Below are 13,495 nucleotides of genomic sequence, written 5' to 3'. Positions count from 1 at the left end.
TGGCTATTATCATCAATGAATGCACGCCCTTTTCACTTTTGAACATTATTTGAAACATGCTAAATTCTGCTAACCTGCTCATTAATTCTAAGAGCCTAGGATGGTTTTAGTTGTTGGTAAAGGCTTTGAGATATTACAAACTTACACACAGGCTCTTAAACTCATAAAAGGGACACACCTTGAAGCACACACCCTAGGTTTCTGTTGCCTTCATGCTAATTGGTCCTTCCATTTCATGTGCGATCATGTTACTTGAACTCTTGAGCTCCTCATCGTTGTCATTAGAACTGGAATAATGCTGGTCTTTGTACTGATGTTTCTGGGCAAGTAGAAGAAAAAATAAAAAGTTCAGCAGTCCCAACACTGCAAGTAGCCAATAGAAGTAGTTTAAGTTTCCCTTGTTGAGATTACTTTTCAGCCATTGCTTGTTGGTTACGTTTTCTACGATCGTCACCAACAAACTACTTACAAAAAATCCCATGGAAAGGGTGCTAAGGAAAAGTCCTGTGCTCATGGATTTCATTCGTTCTGGTGCTTCTCTGATGAAAAACTCGAGTTGTCCAACATATGCAAATGCCTCTCCAGCACCAACCAAGAAGAACTGAGGTATTAACCAGAAAACACTTATAAGAGTATTTTGTCCCACAGCAAACCCCCTCCTCTCCTTCTCAACAAATCCAGCAGCCACCATGCCAAAAATTGAGAAAACAACGCCAATCCCAATCCTCTGTAGGCTTGTGAGACCTTGGACATTGAGAGTCAGTTTCCGAGAAAAGGGAATGAACAGTTTCTCGTTCATGGAAGTGACTAGCAGGATGGCGATGAATAGAAAGGCTTACATAGAACCAGCAGGAATCACGAACTTGCCAACTTTTCTCTCCATAAATGATGCTTGCTCTACTGTGAATGTAGTCAGTCATCTGAGAGTAGATCGCCCAAAAGAGGATGCCAGTGGACCATATGGGTAAAAGCTTCAGAACCATTTTCACTTCCTCGACTTCAGTCACGGTCGAGACTATCCAGGGATTATATCTGTTTTGATTGATCGCTGCAACCTCGTCCAGAATTGCAGCCTTGTCTAGACACCTAATATTCACGTTTTCATTACACTATTTCCTTGCCAAAATGATAAAGATAACCAAATAAATTAACTGAATTGAATCCACCAATTTACTTGTGGATTGGACGAACAAATCTACTTTTTTCCATTTATAGCTAGCCTATAGATCTGAAGAACACTTACATGAACCTGTAGGTGTAAGGAACCTTGGCATTTTGGTAGTCATTTAAGAACCTGGGATGAACTGGATGAGGGAGGCTTCTCTTCTTCCAAGCCAGAAGCACTACCCTCCATATCACTGTTAGAGGACTTCCTCTAGGCTTCTTAAACCTGTAAAATGTTGTCCCACAAACCAATACAATTACAGCAATCACCATGGTCCCTCCTGAGATTCCATAGCCCCAGCCTCTTCCCACATAGTCTTGTACATAAACTAACACAATCACAGCAAACAACGATCTAATGCTTATGGCAAAGTAGAATCTATTGAAGAAGAATAACATAGCCTTCTCTTCCTTTGGATCGTTGACATCAAATTGATCGGACCTGAATCCTGACACATTTGATTTTATCCCCCCGCCGCCGAGTGCTATGGTATAAAGTGCAGCATAGAGCATGGCAAGTTGCCCACCATTAGCCGCAATGCATTGATGAAGTTGCCTTGTGGAGGAGATATCACAATGAGGAGGTCTCATGCCAGGGATGGTTGTGGCCAGTGTTAACAAAATCACACCTTGCAAAAACCGGGAAAGCTGAGGATAAAGCAGAAATTTCTCTGTTGAAGCCATTCTTAATGGCTCAGAACTTACCACAGCAGTTATGGAAGCAGAGGTTGCAACAGTGAGGAACCGTCCCAGCTTGGCATCAGCTAAGAAGCCACCAAGAAGGCCAAGAAGATTAAGGGCTCCAAGAAAATTAGTCACAATAGTTGCAGACTTAGCTGAAGAGAGATGCAGATCCCAAAGTAGATATGTCACTAAGTTCATTGATATGCCCATCACACATATCCTTTCAGAGAGTTCAGTTCACTGCATCATTTTGGGCATTTAGAATGGCTACTCATTAGCTTATTACATCGATAAACTTATAATTTTAAGCACCTAAGATGAGTCCTGCGGCAAGCCATCCCCCGGTTCTTGACTTGTCCACTGGGTTTCCCCTAAAATCCACTGCAGCATCTTCTTCCCCTCCTCCCCCATGTTTTGAGACTAGAACCTGTTAAAACAAGCAGAAAATTAACTGTTGAAAAAGGCATACCATAGCCAACAGGAACTAGGGAGTTTTTCCATGAAGTTACCATTGTTTTTTTATCGTTTAGTTCTCTCTTCTAGAGAAAGAGAGAGAGAAAGGGAAGGAGGGAGGGATTTTTTTTGTGTGCTAAGGCTGTGCTTAGTTTCATGATTTATTGGAAAGCAAGAAGTTAGTGTATGATTGGGATTAGGATAGAGAAAGGATAGAGCTTGTGGTTTATACAGGTTATTTTGACAGCATGTGCAGCAGTTTGGAGTATGTTTTTGTGGTAGTAGCGCCTGTAGCCACATAAACTGAACAAATGCTGGAAAATGACCTGTTTCCCTTGCTCCCCATCAATACAATCCACACACTTCTTTTTCTTATGTCAAATTCAATTTGGATTTAGCTGCACCAAGATGATGCAAATCAATGGAAACTTATGGTTTCATGGTTATTTTAGGCTCAAAAGTGATGGAAAAACACGAAAAGGACTTTCCCTTTTTGTTTCCCATGAAGATTCATTTCTTTAATCTGTGGATAAGCTATATATTACTCTTCTTTTAAATATTTTGGTTCATATTCTTTTCTTAAACTTTGATATCAGATTCTTATTGTTTAACTGACTTGTGAACTTAACAGCAGTGATTAGCAAGAAGAGAGGAAATGAACAAGTTTAAATGGGTTTAAGGTCTTGATTTATCATCATTTAAGGAAGCAATGAAGCTCCTATATGTTCTCATGTACAACCCAAAAGGAGATGAGACTTGTAAATGCCAAATTAACCAGCGAGTAGATATTGTCCTCTTTGACCTTTCCCTTTTGGGCTTCCTCAAGGTTCTAAAACATGTCTGTTCGGTAGAGGTTTCCACACCCTTATAAGGAATATTTCGTCCTCTTCTCCAACTGATGTGGGATATTGTAATGGCAAACTGACCAATGTTTGGATCTGATACCATTTGTAAAGCCCAAACTCATTGCTAATAGTAGAGAAAGCCTAAAGAAGACAATATTTATTAACGGTGAGTTTGGGCTATTATAGGACTTCTCCAATGTGCGACATATCCATTCCTTAAGAAGTTGCAACCATTCAAGAAGATCTCAAGTAAGTTCATATCTTTCAAATTCCTCTTGGAAGCTAAAAGGCAAGAAAAAAAGAGAAGAAAAGACAAAAGCACCTTAGACAGACTGAAACACGATGTTCTTGTAATAGAAAGACTCGTGTAGAGATAGGCATGCATTTTGTTTGGCGGGGTCGTGTAAATGGCCACAGTGAAAGTAGGCAGGCTCGAATGAACAAATGAATGGATGGATGAAAAAGCTTTGATATTTTTTTGGTTTCCACATGTGCCTTAGAATATATAATCGGTTCAAATTTGATTTGATTTCCTTTACTGAAGATCAGTCATTGATTGATCATGCGGTGGGCCAAAGGAGAAAGTACTTGGTGTTGCTGATGGTTAGATAGCTTTCTACGTTAAGGCTCATTAATATTAGAGCTTTTAAAATTTGAAAACCTTTGCTTGGTTGGGATCATGAGAGATGGGACGTACTTGTTGTTATAGTTCTTTAAGGCTTCCTCAAAGAAATTTTTCTTTCGAGATTTGTATGTTTGGATTGTCGAGCGTAAGAGGACTCATTCCGCAAATGACTTTGCTATCAAATTGAAGAAGAAAATCAATAGATCCAAAGCAAACAGGTGTTGCCTTACTAGAGCGTTTGGTTTGTGACGTTTCTTGCAAAAACACGATGAATTGAAACGTGTGTTTGGCCTACCATCTTGAAGTTTGGAGGAGTTGGCTAAAATACCTCACTCGCCGTTTCGCTCACATACTTCACAACATAACAACACAGTGAGTAAATAAAACCTTATCAACTTTAACACTATCCACCGTTGAAGCCTGCACATTTATCGAAAAGCTTCAAATTCCCATCTTTTTCTCTCTCTCCCTCTCTTTACATCCCTACTGTATTAATGCCAAGCATTTTAACATATTTTAAAGATGCTAAATGTTTTATTTTATTTTTTGTTTTATAATTTTTCAATAGTTAATCAATGATATCAACATTTCTATAAAATTGATACCTCGATATTTCTGTCGATATCGATATTTTAAATATTGATGTCAAGAGTTCACTTCAACATTCTAGAAAATCGTTCTAAAAAAAAAGATTATAAAATTAAAAAAAAAAATCACCAATAATAAACAAATAATTCATTTGAAGAAATACTTCAGATTTCGAAACTTTAAAAAAAAAAAAATTACAATAGCAGCTGTGGAAGGCATTGGCAATCAGAACAAGAGCTTGTCGACCGTGATGTCATCTCGGGGACCCAGGGATGCAATGGTGGCTCTTCATGTACAAAGCATTTCAGTTCATGAAAAAAACTGGACTCACTACAGAAAGAGAACATCCATACATTGAAGCTATATGCAATAAACAAAAAGCGAGATACCACTATGACAAGAAGTGGATATGAAAAAGTACCTATAATTGATGAGTAAAGCATAAAAGATGCAGTTGCTAACCAGCCAGTCTCTGTAGCAATTCATACAGGGGGATTTGATTTCCAGTTCTATTCTGGTGGAGTTTTCTCAGGGAATTGTGGAAAGCAACTCAATCATGGAGTGGCGGTAGTTGGGTATGGGGAAGCTAGCAATAAATCTTACTGGCTTGTCAAGAATTCATTCATGGGGCACTGACGGGGTGAATCTGGTTACACGAGAATTCTGATTCAAGTGATAAGCAAGGTACTTGTGGCATAGCTATGGAGGCTATCTACCCATTCAAAGATTGAGCAGGTGAGATTCTACATCGGTTGGAGAGAAGAACGAAACATTTCTTATAAGGGTGTGGAAACCTCCTCCTATAGAAGTATTTTAAAATCGTGAGGATGACAATGATACGTAACGAGCCAAAGCAGACAATATCTGCTAGCAGCGGGGTTCGGCTATTACAAATGGTATCAAAGTCAGACATTAGGCGATGTGTCATCGATGATGCTGGGCTCCAAGGTGGTGGATTGTGAGATCCCACAATGGTTGGTGAGGAGAACAAAACATTTCTCACAAGAGTGTGAGACGCATTTTAAAATCGTGAGGCTCACGGAGATACGGAACGGGCCAAAACGAACAATATCTTGTCTATCTTTAGGAGTGAGAAATGCAGATTTCTATATCCACTAAACTAGATTATCCAATGACGCAACTACAATTAGTAAAAAGTCGAGCAAAAAAGGCAGGATTCAAACAAAATGAAATAAACCTATTCAGTATATATCGCATAAATTTTTTCTCTAAATCATCCCCACAGGTCATTCTGATGCAGAAAATAAATTTACAAGGAATTTAAAGTACCTAAGACCTCAACTCAGCAAACCTGCGTCTCACAGCAGATGCCAGTTCCGTCTCTCCAATACCAGCCAGCCCCTCAACAACCTTATGCCTGACCCTGATATATGGTATATACCCTTTCTCTGTCATCCCCATGACCACCTTTCCTGCTAAAATATACTCACGACACTCCAGACAACCTTCAACAAGAATCTCATAACTCTCAAATCCAACATTGTAACTCTCCTTCTCCAACAGCTCAATGATCTCAACTGCTCTCCTTATCTCTCGGTTTGCTCGTAATGCAGCCACAACGTTAATGACCGTTCCTCGTCTTGGTGTCAACTTAACTTTTACAACCATTTCTTTCAGCAGTTCCACTGCCTCAGCTGTCCGTCTAACTGCTGTTGATGAACTAATTAAAGTGCCATAACTCTCCAAGTCAGGGACGCATCCTGCTCCCCCCATACCCTTCAAGACTTGAAATGCCTCAGCTAACTCATCAATGGCACAAAGAGAGGATATAAGATAATTACATATGCTGCTATCAGGCTCATATCCAATTGACCGCATGTCCAACAAGATGCTAGCAACAGACTTAGACTGACGACGTTGTTTTAGCCATGCAGAAGAGAGGAGAAGGTGGGTCTGAGGGACAGGAAAACAACCAGAGTGGAGAATCCGCTGGAGAACTGGAAGAGAGAGGGGAAGGGGTGAAGGGCTTTGAAGAGTATAGAAAAGCAGAGAGGCATGGACAAACTGTGGCCTTGAGCGAGGTCTGAGAGGGATTAAAGACTGCAGTATCTCATCCACAACTTGTGTTCTGAAGTTGACAGGAAAAGTAGAGAGAAACGAGAAAGGATTGGGGTTTTGGCAAGCTTCTTGTAAAGAAGGAAACAAATCTGGAAGTTTTTTATACGACTTTGACTCAACTGCAGCTTTAATGCTTTCTTGAAGCGTTTGTGCTGGAGTTATTGAGGGGACTGAAGAACATGGCCGCAAAAACTGATGGAAATGGAGTAAAAACGAAGAAGTCCTTGCAGTTCCAAGTTTCATGCTACTAAGAATAAGAGGGTTTTATTTTGTAACACAGAATTGGTCATCAAAACATCCTGTAAACGGTTTGCTGGAAACCTATAGAACATGGAACATAGATTAAACATTGTGTACAATCCTAATTAAGAGGTGGTAAAACACTAATCACAAAAAATAATAGCACACAAACAAAGATCATATAAGTTGCGCTCAATTTCAGAAATTTGCTAAAAGCTCCGATTTTGGCTCGCATAATGCTGCTAAGTAGTGTGTACTGTTGAACTTAAACACATCCAACTTCCATAATTGCCACTGCTTCAGTTCCCTCTACCATGGAATAAGGGTTATGTTCACAGAATCCATCAATGGTTAAAGAAGAAAACAAAAGATTGAACATAACCCTTCTTCCATGGAAAAGGAAACTGAAACAAATTCTTTGAAAGAATGATGTTCCAAGTCCACTTAGTTTGCGCAATAAAAAGCATCCGTAACACCAAATTTGCAGCTTCCAGAACACACAAAAAGGTGAACCAAAAGGCGATACAGAAAATTATCATGAAGCATAGAGTACATCCTCATATCATTGGACAACATTCGGATGGAAACTAGTCAAGATTTTCAAGCAGATTCATTCAAACAAAAACTGAAATTTCTCAGATGAATATAAAACTAATGGTGTGCATATGCAATACAATCAAAAGCCAGATTAAATTCACCACAAAAAAAAATGAAGAACAGCAGGCGTACCTCTTAGATTTTGTAAGGGAATAGATTGTGAGATTTTACCGCCTTTTACGTGGTGGCGCGGGGGCTAAGACCAGAATGCGGTAGTTGTACGGCGGTTGCGCTTGCCCACTGACGGGCCTTCTGGAAAACATTGGGCCTCGCAAACATTTTATGATCCAGCCCACAGGATTCAGTATATGGGCCTTCCGGAAAAGAGTGGGCCTCGCAAACATTTTATGATCCAGCCCACAAGATTCAGTATATGGGCCTTCCGGAAAAGAGTGGGCCTCGCAAACATTTTATGATCCAGCCCACAAGATTCAGTATATGGGCCTTCCGGAAAAGAGTGGGCCTCGCAAACATTTTATGATCCAGCCCACAAGATTCAGTATATGGGCCTTCCGGAAAAGAGTGGGCCTCGCAAACATTTTATGATCCAGCCCACAAGATTCAGTATATGGGCCTTCTGAAAAGAGTGAGCCTTGCAAACATTTTATGATCCAGTCCACAAACTTCAGCATATGGGCCTTCTGGAAAAGAGTGGCCTCGCAAACATTTTATGATCCAACCTATATATAATCTTATTTAAACAANTTAATTAACTTACTGACGTTAATTTAACAAAATAAATCATTTAATTTAATAAATCAATAATAATTTATGAAGCTATTTAATTAATTCATTTCTAAAAATAAAAATTTTATAAAAGGAATACGATTTCTTATTTACTAAAACTATAAGATTATAAGATTATAATTAATTGTTGAATAATCAAATTCACAATTAAAAGTTTACATAATTAAAAAAAAAAAAAAAAAAAAAACCCATTTATCAAGAATAATTATTAATAAATAAACTAAAAAACCTACCATTTAAAATATATCACTCTTAACATATTTATTATTGAATGAAAATATAATTAGTTAAAATCAATTAATACAATAAACCAAATAAAAAAATTACTTTTTTTTAGATGAAATTATGATAACATTTCCTACCGTATCAAATTCAATATTTTTATTGTGAAGGTAAGCATAACTCAACTAATTAATATATTATACATTTGAGTAAAAAGTTTAACCGCTAAAACGGAAGAAACAAACGAAAATTACAAGCTGTTTACATAAATTAAGTACCAAGTTTGAAGATCACTTGAGAATTCATGAATAAAAGGCAACAGTTTCATGGTTTTAATATAACCAACAACAAAGAGAAAGTTGGCTAAAAACAATGGTGGAAATTGGAATGCTGCTGATGCTGCTGTTGCTGCTGCGGCGGCGGCGGCTGAAACGGCACGACGATGGTTGAACTAATCTCTTTATGATCTTGGTGCAATCTCATCAATTTCTCAGGGCTTTGCAAATTATAAGTGGAAGAATTAGTATAAGGACTTGAATCAATAATGGCACTTAGATTATCATGAAGGTAATTAAACAAATGGCTTCCATTAACCCCTCCATTAATTAGTCCCATAATCCCATTCCCATTGTTACTAATGGACCCACCAAAACAAGGCAAACCCACTTGCCCCACAAATGGGTTTGAGCTTTGGCTTTGGTTTTGACCCATTTTACAAACTTTAAGCTCTTCCAACACCCTTTTGTACTCTCCAAACGGCCCTAAAACCGGATCATTTTGCCTACAAACAGCCTCCCAAACTAGAGACTCCACTGCCTTTCTCCTATCCTCTTCTCTCACATTCTTCACCATTTTGGTCACATTGCTCACTCCAAACACCTTGTGAACGGCTTGGAATTCCCGGTTTTGATCGGCCGGGAAGTACGGTGCCAACGGGCAGGTTTCGTGACATTTCTTCCTTTGGTGCTTGCACGCCGCGCAGGCCGGGGCGGGCTGCAGAGCTCCAAGGTTGTGCCTTTGCATTACTTTGTGTTTAGGTTGGAGGGAAGAAATTGCATGAGCGTGCATGCATGGAGAAAGGAATTGATGCATGGTGGAAGGTTAATGAATTTATATTGTAAATGGGTTTGGAGTTGTTTAGAAGTTGTGTTGATTGTTGATGGAAATTAAAAGGGAGTGTTTGAGTTTAATAATGAGTAAACAAGATGAGAAGGAGAACCAATTGGTTTGTAAATGAAAAGAGTTCTATTTGGTGAAGAAACCAATGACTTTTTCTTTATGTTTAATTTAGGGTTTAGGTAGCTCATTGGAAGCTTAACAATTCTATCTTCATTTATTTTAATATATGTGAGGATTTATTTGGGAGGTCAGCGTTCTCGTTGGCATACCACTTAGTGTTCGGCTCTAATACCATTTATAACAACTCAAGTCCACCGTTAATAGATATTGTCCGCTTTGTTCCGTACCTATCATCGTCAGTTTAAAAACATGTCTAGGGAGAGGTTTTCATACTCTTACAACTAATGTTTCGTTTCCTTCTCCAATCAATGTGGGATAAAGGGGTCCAGTGTCCTCGATGACATAGTGCCCCATGTCTGACTTTGATACCATTTATAACAGCCCAAAACCATCATTAGTAGATATTGTATGTTTTGGTCCGTTACATATTGTCGTCAGCCTCATGATTTTAAAACGTGTCTACTAGGGGAGAGGTTTCCATACCCTTGTAAGAAATATTTCATTCCTCCCTCTAACCAATATGGGATCTCACAAGTTTGTTTCAATGACTAACTCGATAAAGTTTATCTCGTCAACTGTGATCAAGTTTTTGTTATTGTCATGACTTTCAGCTGCAACTATAATCATCCAATTGAGAGACGAGAATGGAATATTTGAGGGTATTTTAGCCATTTTCATATATGACCCAAAGTTGGAAAGAGATTTCAAATTAAAGCATTTGATTTCAAGTGCTACACTCAAACTAACTTATTTGGCATTAAATTTTTAATCCTAGAAGTTTTGTTAGATATCTTATTGCGTTCTTAATTCTCATCATTTTAATCTCTCCCTTGTCTAACACTTAAACCCAACCAACACCATCACCCAACGCCCTCAATTTGGGTGTATTCCTTTTTGGTTTTGGGCGTCCGCTTAAAGAAACAGGAAGCTTTTGACACCCACAAAGCAAAAGTGGAAGCTAGATTCCCAGTTTGTTCATATCATTAAAGCCCCCTCTAAGCCCCCTCCATTTCTGTTCAAATTTCAAACCCAAATCCCACTTCTTCTTACCTTTCGTTATCTTCTTTCTTCTTCCCTTTTCAATTTCTTGCTCTTTTTTTACCAATGGAGACTCAGAAACCAAAATCAGAGAAGTGGGTCATTTTCTGAGAGATCGAATTCGCAGCGATTGGTGAAGATTATATTCAAAAACTCAAAAGGGGTTTCGAAATGAGTACGGCTCGATTCATCAAGTGCGTTACTGTCGGAGATGGGGCTGTCGGGAAGACTTGCATGCTCATTTCCTACACTAGCAACACCTTCCCAAGTGTAAGTTTCAGTGTTCCTTCGTTTCCCTTCTTCAATTTTAGTTGCTAATGGAAGCTTGGAGCTAATTTTGACCTCTTGATTTAGGACTATGTGCCGACGGTTTTTGATAATTTTAGTGCTAATGTGGTGGTCGACGGCAGCACTGTGAGCTTGGGGCTTTGGGACACTGCTGGTGAGAAACTTTAACCCTGAATCCACTTTACTTTTTTGTCGAGGATTCGCTAATTTAGAGGATGATCATGTGTTGAGGATTGACTAATTTAGAAGGTGATCTTGAGTTTATAAGTAAGGAATACATCTTCATTAGTACGAGGTCTTTTGAGGAAGCCTTAACTTAGTCATGTCAATAGAATCTTCAAACGTCGAACAAAGAAGTTGTGAGTCTCGAAGGTGTAGTCAAAAGTGACTCAAGTGTCAAACAAAGAGTGTACTTTGTTTAAGGGCTCCAAGGAAAGGAGTTGAGGCTCGATTAAGGGAAGGCTGTTCGAGAGCTCCATAAGTCTCAGGGGAGACTCTATGGTGTACTTTGTTCGAGGGGAGTCTCACATTGACTAATTTAGGGAATGATGATGTGGGGTGGGTTTCAGTTTATAGAAATTTAGAGTCATTCGTTTATGAATGTTTGAAGAAAGAAAATGAAGCCCTTCATGAATTGCAGGGCAGGAAGATTACAACAGGCTGAGGCCTTTGAGTTATAGAGGAGCAGATGTGTTTCTGTTGGCATTTTCTCTAATCAGCAAAGCTAGCTATGAAAATATCTCTAAGAAGGTTAATTATTATCATCTGTTTTTGTTGAAGTACCATGGATTGTTTCCTGTTATTAGAGTATCAGGCTTATTATTTGATATCCCAATTCACAGTGGATCCCGGAGCTGCGGCATTATGCCCCGACCGTGCCGATTGTTCTTGTGGGAACTAAACTTGGTAATGACAATTATGTTCAAACACATCTGGGAGTTATCAAAAAACTGAGGAAGTTTTGATGGGTCGTTTGATGTTTAAATGGTTACTTGTTTGCAGATTTGAGGGATGACAAACAATATCTGTCCAGCCATCCTGGGGCTGTTCCGATCACGACTGTGCAGGTACTGCTCGTAAACGAATCAGTCACATTGTAGCAGCCTCCTCGAATTGTTTCTCTTAGTTATCGTTTTCGTATTCATGGATCTGATGGAAGAAGAATTCTTGGTGGCTTTATTTTGACAGGGTGAAGAACTGAAGAAGTCAATTGGTGCTGCTGTTTATATAGAATGCAGCTCCAAAACGCAGCAGGTAATTGAAAGTGAAGCCAAAAATGGTATCTTAATGTGTCAATTGACTGTAAAGAGCTATGAAAGGAAATCTTTGATCATGAAGATATGTCATTTTACGATTTTCCACTCGTTTACTCTCAGATGTGAGATTTTACATCGGATGGAGAGGGGAACGAATCATTGTTTATAAGGGTGTGGAAACCTCTCACTAGTAGACGTATTTTAAAAACCTTGAGGGAAAATCCCAAGACTATTTTGCGAGCGGTGGGATTGGGTCAATAAAAATGGTATCTAAGTCAGGCACTGAACGGTGTGCCAGTGAAAACGCTGGCTCCCAAGGAGAGTGGATTGTGAGATCTCACATCAGTTGGAGAGGGGAACGTGGAATCTCTCCTTGGTAGGTGCGTTCTAAAATCCTTGAAGGGAACCCAAAAGGGAAAGTTCAAAGAGGATAATATCAGAGTCAGGCACCCAAGGGGGGTAGGGGTGGAATGTGAGATCTGGAGAGGGGAACGAAGTATTCTTTATAAGAGTTTGGAAACCTCTTCTTAGTAAGCGCGTTTTAAAAACCTCGAGGGAAAGCTCAAAAGGGAAAGTCTAAAGAGAATAATATCTACTGGCGATGGCTAGAGCCGGGATTGAGCCATTGCATCATACTACCTCAACTTCATCGTTAAGATTTAACCGAGTTGACTAATGTAACGATTTTGAATCGAGCAATCAAACCTTAATTGTGTCCCATGTTGTGATTTGCAGAACGTGAAGAGTGTGTTTGATGCTGCCATCAAGGTCGTTCTACAGCCACCGAAACCGAAGAGAAAGCGACGAAAGGCCACAAAATGTGTGTTTCTTTGAGCTGGGTTTCATGTCATTCAGTTTGTGTAGTGGAAGACATGGACTTCTCTTTGAGCTGGTCTCATTGTTGTTCTTGCTTCTTATATTAATCTTCTCGTTTAATATGAAAGGGCTGAAGTTTTCATTGTGAAAGAGATCTCCTTTTAGTTCTGCCAAAAGAAAATAAGCTATTAAATTTATATAATTTTAATAAATAAAAACAAACACGGAGAGGCTAACATCATGTTCATATAGTTTTATCTTTGCTCATGAAACATTTTTATTATATAGTTTGGTACTAAATATTAATTTTGATGGGTCAAAAGTTGACCGTTTCAAAAATTAAGGAAATTCAAATTAAATAATATAAAAGTCTTAAAAATAAAAAATTTAGATATAATTTATGTTTTACTTTTAAAATTTTATAAATATTTTTTAATTTTTTTAAAAAAATAAAGGGGGTCAGTAGGGTATTTTTTTAAACATTTAAATTAATAAAAAAATTAAGGAAATTCAAAATTAATTTAAAAAAGAGAGAGAGAGAGAGAGAGAGAGAGAGAGAGAGAGATAGGGAGAGAGAAGGAGAAGGAATGGGTCTAAATCTAAATTGTAACTGA

The 13,495-nt window shown here is 38.6% G+C and overlaps 3 protein-coding genes and 1 pseudogene across 5 annotated transcripts; 1 reads left to right on the top strand and 3 right to left on the bottom strand.

Moving 5' to 3' along the window:
• Positions 1-12: 12 nt before the first annotated feature.
• On the bottom strand, positions 13-2,496 carry LOC111469909 (annotated as a pseudogene).
• Positions 2,497-4,573: 2,077 nt separating this feature from the next.
• On the bottom strand, positions 4,574-7,486 carry LOC111469834 (pentatricopeptide repeat-containing protein At1g06270). Of its 3 annotated transcripts, none has more exons than XM_023115279.1 (3): positions 7,408-7,486; positions 5,650-6,759; positions 4,574-4,689 (listed from the first exon to the last, which is right to left on the bottom strand). In XM_023115279.1, the coding sequence occupies exon 2, from the start codon at positions 6,679-6,681 to the stop codon at positions 5,650-5,652; it is 1,032 nt and encodes a 343-aa protein (XP_022971047.1). In that variant the 5' UTR covers positions 6,682-6,759; positions 7,408-7,486; the 3' UTR covers positions 4,574-4,689. The 3 variants fall into 3 exon arrangements, with proteins under 3 accessions (XP_022971047.1, XP_022971048.1, XP_022971046.1); XM_023115280.1 differs by having other exon boundaries at positions 4,576-4,643; XM_023115278.1 differs by lacking the exon at positions 4,574-4,689 and having other exon boundaries at positions 5,534-6,759.
• Positions 7,487-8,508: 1,022 nt separating this feature from the next.
• On the bottom strand, positions 8,509-9,293 carry LOC111469870 (LOB domain-containing protein 2). Its single transcript, XM_023115331.1, has one exon. It carries the CDS (start codon positions 9,265-9,267, stop codon positions 8,608-8,610), a length of 660 nt encoding a protein of 219 aa, XP_022971099.1. The 5' UTR covers positions 9,268-9,293; the 3' UTR covers positions 8,509-8,607.
• A 1,039-nt stretch (positions 9,294-10,332) lies between these two features.
• On the top strand, positions 10,333-13,031 carry LOC111469878 (rac-like GTP-binding protein RAC2). The gene is made up of 7 exons (XM_023115342.1): positions 10,333-10,791; positions 10,876-10,963; positions 11,450-11,559; positions 11,652-11,715; positions 11,812-11,876; positions 11,998-12,063; positions 12,801-13,031. The coding sequence occupies exons 1-7, from the start codon at positions 10,693-10,695 to the stop codon at positions 12,897-12,899; spliced, it is 591 nt and encodes a 196-aa protein (XP_022971110.1). The 5' UTR covers positions 10,333-10,692; the 3' UTR covers positions 12,900-13,031.
• Positions 13,032-13,495: the final 464 nt, after the last annotated feature.

This window comes from Cucurbita maxima, unplaced genomic scaffold (genome assembly GCF_002738345.1).
Source record: "Cucurbita maxima cultivar Rimu unplaced genomic scaffold, Cmax_1.0 Cma_Scf00041, whole genome shotgun sequence".
Taxonomy (NCBI): Eukaryota; Viridiplantae; Streptophyta; class Magnoliopsida; order Cucurbitales; family Cucurbitaceae; genus Cucurbita; species Cucurbita maxima.
This window is presented reverse-complemented; position numbering and strand designations above follow the sequence as displayed.

Bases quoted from the DNA above. Each gene is read 5' to 3' on its own strand.
- LOC111469834 (XM_023115279.1), bottom strand. From the start codon at position 6,681: ATGAAACTTGGAACTGCAAGGACTTCTTCGTTTTTACTCCATTTCCAT.
- LOC111469870 (XM_023115331.1), bottom strand. From the start codon at position 9,267: ATGCAAAGGCACAACCTTGGAGCTCTGCAGCCCGCCCCGGCCTGCGCG.
- LOC111469878 (XM_023115342.1), top strand. From the start codon at position 10,693: ATGAGTACGGCTCGATTCATCAAGTGCGTTACTGTCGGAGATGGGGCT. The intron at 10,964-11,449 runs GTGAGAAACTTT...CATGAATTGCAG, and splicing joins GGGGCTTTGGGACACTGCTG to GGCAGGAAGATTACAACAGG. The intron at 11,877-11,997 runs GTACTGCTCGTA...TTATTTTGACAG, and splicing joins TTCCGATCACGACTGTGCAG to GGTGAAGAACTGAAGAAGTC.